Source organism: Macaca mulatta, chromosome 8 (genome assembly GCF_049350105.2).
Source record: "Macaca mulatta isolate MMU2019108-1 chromosome 8, T2T-MMU8v2.0, whole genome shotgun sequence".
Classification (NCBI taxonomy): Eukaryota; Metazoa; Chordata; class Mammalia; order Primates; family Cercopithecidae; genus Macaca; species Macaca mulatta.
This window is the reverse complement of record NC_133413.1, coordinates 96,980,121-96,986,120: the sequence shown is the minus strand read 5'-3', so window position 1 is coordinate 96,986,120 and position 6,000 is coordinate 96,980,121. Positions and strand designations below refer to the sequence as shown.

Below are 6,000 nucleotides of genomic sequence, written 5' to 3'. Positions count from 1 at the left end.
TCCCAAAACGCTTTGCATTTTTTGTTCCTCTGCTCTGGACTCTTTCTTGAATCTACCCCCTTAAGTCGCTCAGTCTCTTCCTTTCCCTTCTTCATGTTGGGCAACTTAATTCTTCCAATTATTTATTTCCAAAAAAAGATTTACTAGTGCCAAGATTCAATGTACTTTTGAAGGCAGCAGATAATTAAAATGACAAGTTTTTTTTCTTGCATACTTGTATTCTTGGGTCTATTTCTGAGCTTTCAGTTCTGTTCTGGCGACTTATCTTTGTGCCCAAACCTCCGGAGAGATGGAGCAGAAACAAGTCAGTCAGCCTAAAGAGAGCGCTCTCACGGCCTCAGTCCGGCGCGGAAGATCCACTAAGTCCCACCCACTCGGGGTATTTCCCTCCCCCTAAGCCCGTGGTCCGGAAACCATGGGGGCGGAAGAGGTGCTGGATAGGAGGCGGGTGGACGCGGTTCTCTCCGGAAGGGCTGTGGCTTCTTTAGCCCCGCCCGCCTCGGTAGCTGCCTGAAGTAGTGCAGGGTCTGCCCGCGAGTTGCAGGTCATGTACCTGGCCGCTCGACTGTGGCGCTTTCTGCCATTGCGACGTGGAGCCGCCCCGGGGCCTCGGCTCCCTGCGGGGACTTCGGGCAGCCGTGGGCATTGCGGCCGCTGTCGATTCCGTGGCTTCGAGGTACCCCCGCGGTCCTGGCTCCCGCTCCCCACCTCCTACCCAGTGGGTTCCTGCTCTCCCTTAACTTCTTCAGGGTTGGCGGCCCCGCGCCGCCTACGGTTCTACGGGAATGTGATGAACCGAGGAAGGAACTCGGGGCCACTGTGCCTGGAGCGCTTGGCCAGGTCCCTTCCATTTTGCAAACCTTCACTATCCTAAGCTGGGGCTGTCAGAGAAGGAGTGGGGTTTGCCCCCACGCGCCCCGGAAGCTGCCTCCTACCTGCCCATCCTGTGCGAAACAGAGAACAGGACGGGAAAGAACCTTGAGCGCTGTGAAATGATTCTCACTGTAGGCGATGACAGATACAGCAACAGCGCTTGAGGCTGCAACTTTCAGACTTTGATAAGTGTGGGGTGTGATTTAAAAAATTCAACAACTCAGAAGCAGAGATTTCATCCTGTTTAGGTTTTTGTTTAAAAATGATTATTTCTGAGTTGCCTGTTTTATCTGCATGACGTCAATGAAGGATGTCGGCATGTTGTAGTATCAGTTCTGGTATTAGACTGCTCGTGGGCCTCTGTTTATTCTTGTCAGGGAATTGGGGAATGGCATTAGTGTATATGACATATTTCACATGAACTAGGTGTTTCATTATTTTAAACTCAAATTTTTAACTGCTCAGTTAAAATCTTTCAGAATTATTGTGGGACTGATGGTGGGGAGGGGTGGTTAAAAGTTAGGCATATTCCCTTTCCTTGGAAGTTTATAACCAAATGGGGAGGTGATAGATAATATAGGCGGAGAGATGGGAGGAGTTCTAAGTATGAAACTAGTTAGCCTTAAGTTTTCAAATTAGAACGAGTTTTAAGTCCCATTTTAGACCTGGTCCCTTGGATTAGCCTGTAATCCCAGCACTTTGGGAAGCCGAGGCGGAAGGATTGCTTGAGTCCAGAGATTTCAAACCAGCCTGGGCGGCACAGTGAGACCCTGGCTCTGCAAAAAAATTTAAAAGCCATGTACATTTTTTATATGTAGTAATTACCATATTACTTGTCTGTAAGATTACTATATTATTCTTGTCTGTGTTCTTAATCTTGTCTGTAAGATTCATTTTTATGATGTGTTGGTGTCTCATATTTTACTTCATGCAATTTGCAATATTCATGCATTTGCAAATAAGTTGTAGCTCTTCCTTTCCAGCAGGAGTGTGATATCTTTTTCTTAATAAGATACTCTTTGAGATCGTTTTACTACAGATTTTGATGAAGTAATTTTTAAGCTTCCAATATCATGATCGATTGCTTTGGGGATGGGAGAAGATTAATGTAATTTTTGCTTGGGGTAGCAGTACCTTCAGATTTTCAAAGTTTGTAACTCTTAACATAATTGTTTCCATAGGTAATGGGAAACCCAGGAACTTTCAAAAGAGGCCTTTTACTCTCAGCTTTGTCTTATTGGGGTTTTGAAACTTACCAGGTTATCTCTCAGGCTGCTGTGGTTCATGCCGCAGCCAAAGGTAAGCATAAATTAGATATATGGAACATTTAGAGTTTTTTTTTGTGTGTGTACATTCAGAATTTTTATTTTAATACAAATAATCAGGGTAACATTAATAATAGAAAATCCATATGGAAATATTCACTATCTACTCAGTGAGAAATGGGAAAACAACTTCCCTGTCTAACTGCCAACCTACTGTTTGAGGAGCCAGAAGTTGACGTGAAGTTGGAAGAAGGTCACCTTTTCCAACTAAACCCCACTCCATAGCTATGTGCATTTTTATTTGAAGTCTCCACGACCAGCGGAAACAGTTGAGAACTGAGAACTAAAATACTGTTTTTGGCAAGGGTTTGGCTAAAGAGTCTGAGATGTGTTAGCACCAAGAAGGGAAAGAGAAATTGAGCAACATATGAAAAAGGGGCTGTAGGAACAAACACTGAAAAAATAAGTCAACAATAACCTATTTCCATCCAGAGCAAAGGGACAGTGCACATATATTCATCTTCTCAAGTGTGGGCTACACTGTACATTGACTCATACTATTTCAAACATGGTCTATTGGAAAGATTCAGGCCCCCTAAGGGCACTTGGCATAGGACCACAGTGACAAGGTAACAGGCATAGACAAGCATGGCATGACCCTAAAGGCAACAACACAGCTTTAGATAATAAGTGTTCAGAAAAAAATCCCAGAGCTGAGGTTACAAATTCCAAGTTAGCTATAAACATTCTTTGGGGAATTCCTTTAAAGATATGAGTTGAAATAAAACAGAAAATCTCCTAAAGAACAAAATGGAGAAATAATGAATCTCTACCAAGAACCGATTATTTTAGGTTTCTCATTTGGATGGCTCTCCCACCAGATAGGTGGTGGGATTACTTCAAAAGTAATGAGTCTACTACAAGGAGAGGCTGTTTGGTCCAGTGAGGGCGAACACGCTTTCTAGAAATAACTTTCTCTTCCCTCACCTGCATTCAAAATTAGAACCCATCAACCACCATTAACTACAAGGCCCGTATTAGTTAATAATCCTAGATTTCAAGTACTACTACATGTAAACTATTATCTTAAAGAAAAAATTCCAAAGGAAATCAATAACTATTATATAGGCATATGACTTTTATGAGAAATTAAACTTAAGAGTTTCCATCTGCAGGACAGAAATTGTTAAGAGGTAACGTGCAGACCTCAGGCACCACATAATATACCCTCCAATAATGAACTACGTTTCTCCCTAAATTCTTCGTATTGGACGCTAACCTCTCCAGCATGAAATCTTCTACTCTGTAACCGCTCTTTAAACACCTCCCTCTAATCTCAGTTTCCTTCTGTGTTTATTATTTAGCAAAATTACACTTAAAAAAATAAACATTTCCACCATGGCATATGTATACCTATGTAACCTGCACATTCTGCACCTGTATCCCAGAACTTAAAAAATTATGTAATTAAACCAGAGGGAGGGTGAAATAAATAAAACTCAAGTTAATTTACCATGTAGAGCTATACGGAAGTGAGGAAGGTGCTCTTACATAAACCCTCTCTGCCTTCCACACTCATGTGTGTATCTTCTTCCTGATAAGTCTGAGGTTGGGGGAACTGCGCCTTACTTTTCCTCTCCTATATCCCCTAGTGCGGCAATATTAGAAACCAAGGAAGGAAAAACTGGCCGAGTTGTCATATGCCAAGCGGCCAATGCCTCCTGAAATGAAGGTAGGTTCACGTGGTCTCTCTTAAGCAGAAGAGAATGTCTAGAAAATAAAATATTTAAAAAACCATTGAAAATCCAACAAACCACAACCTTGAGGTGTGCATGGAATGCATGGGATAAGAAAGGAATCAGTAGCAGCATTCAGAAGCAGTCCTGGGTTCATCCTGATGACGTGTCTCCTTCGTTCAGGGAGAGGTGCCTTTCCCATGCTGGGAGGGACGTGGAAGGAGGCATGACTTAGACATTGGTGGTGGTCTCCTTAGCAGCCTGGGTGCTGTTCATCTCCATGATGCCGTCCTTCCCAGATCTATTTGCACCATGTGCCTGCCCTTGAAAGGCCCATGTGATATCCTCAAAAGTCCTGCCACGGGTATCAGGGACTTTGAAGAAGGTAAAGGTCAAGAAGGTGATGAGGAAGCCGATGAAGATAAAAAACATAGGCTCTTAAACAGTAAGCAGCAGAGGGGAAGAGCAGTCCCACTAGGAAGTTGGAGGTACAGTTGGAGCAGCTGACCATTGCCATCGCAGCTGGGCGGGGGCCCTGGCTGAAGAGTTTGGCCACAATAAACCAGGGAATGGGACCTGGTCCAATTTCAAAGGCCACAAAGACCAAGATAGCCCTGATAAAGACAAAGCTCATCCCATTATACTCATCCTTTAATAACAAACAGTCATGAGCATGGAACAAAAAGCCATCCCTCCAAGACCTATCATATGCAGAGTCCTTCTTCCTGCCCTTTCCAGCAGAAATAGGGAAACTACAGTGAAGGTAGTATGAAACACACCTAGATGGTCTCTTGAACACCTGCATCCTTGAAGATTCCTGTTGAGTAATAGAACACAGCATTGATTCCAGAGAGCTGCCGAGAGAGCTGGAGCACAAGTGAAATGATGATTGGGTCTCGGTAGCTGGATACTCTAAAGAGCTCTAGCACGGTTACTTGCTTTTCTTGTGACATCCTTGCACTCTCATCTTGCATCTCCTGGATGTCTTGGGATACATCCTGGATGCTCCACAATGGCTGGAGGATCTGCTTAGCATTCTCCTCTTCTTTTCTGTTAATGAGCAAAAACCTGGGACTTTCAGGGCAAAATGGAAGGGCTGTACTTTGTAGGATAGCAGGAAGGATGGGAAAGCCCAATAGCACCAGCCATAGCTCTTCAGACCCAAGGATGAATTCCAGACCAAAGATTTGGGCCACTAGAATTCCGACAATGATGCCCAGCTGGTTGAGAGTGCCAAAGGTACCCTGCAGGGCAATAGGTGAGATCTCTTCAGTGTACATGGGTACAAAACCTGTGCACAGTCCGCAGAAAGGCCAATAACCAAGCAGCCCAGGATCAGCATTTCAACCAACTCAGCTACTTTACACAATCCCATAAGGCAGCCACCAGAGACAGTCAACAGGTTGACGATAAGCATTGAATTGCATCTGTGAAAGTGGTTGACAAAGAGTCAAATGGAAAAGGAGCCAGTCATACCAACAATGGAGAATATGGCCACAGACAAAGACCAGAGGGACATGAGCAGCGTCTCAGAGGGAGGGGTATTTGCCTGGTCCCTCAAAGTGTTATTGATAAATTCCTTTATTATCATCTCAGGAGCATTGATGACCCCAGTGTTATAGCCAAATTGGAAAGAGCCGATTGTAGCAACTGTGATGGCGAAGATCAGAGCTGGGGTGACCTTCTGTGTCCCCATGGCCCTAATCTAATTCTTTTCAAGTCTTCAAGAAAGATCTAGGAGTGTGTCAGAGGTGGGAATTGAACAGTGAGAACACTTGGACACAGGAAGGGGAACACCACACACGGGGGCCTGTTGTGGGATGGGGGGAGCGGGGAGGGATAGCATTAGGAGATATACCTAATGTAAATGACAAGTTAATGGATGCAGCACACCAACGTGGCTCATGTATACATATGTAACAAACCTGCACGTTGTGCACATGTACCCTAGAACTTAAAGTATAATAATAAAATTAAAAAAAAAAGATCTAGGAGTGGGATTGCAGACACCTTTTTTAGCCAATAAAACTTTCAAATTGTCCTCAGCAACAGGTTTTCTCCAGGTCCTCAGGAATGCTCTAAACTCTCACCATTACAGCATCTCTCAAGTTATTTTTGCTTGTTAT

General features: G+C 43.9%; 1 protein-coding gene and 1 pseudogene across 2 annotated transcripts in view; one reads left to right on the top strand and one right to left on the bottom strand.

Moving 5' to 3' along the window:
- The first annotated feature begins 475 nt into the window (after positions 1-475).
- RMDN1 (regulator of microtubule dynamics 1) overlaps positions 476-6,000 on the top strand; it is a 34,746-nt gene continuing 29,221 nt past the window's right edge. The window contains exons 1-2 of one of the 2 annotated variants that reach the window (XM_001083289.5): positions 476-676; positions 2,055-2,172. In XM_001083289.5, coding sequence (XP_001083289.2) covers positions 548-676; positions 2,055-2,172 — 247 coding nt within the window. In that variant the 5' untranslated portion in view covers positions 476-547. Of the gene's footprint in view, positions 719-2,054; positions 2,173-6,000 lie in introns of both variants that reach the window. The other variant, XM_015145669.3, reaches the window with a different exon arrangement.
- LOC694365 (solute carrier family 2, facilitated glucose transporter member 3 pseudogene) lies at positions 4,106-5,570 on the bottom strand (annotated as a pseudogene).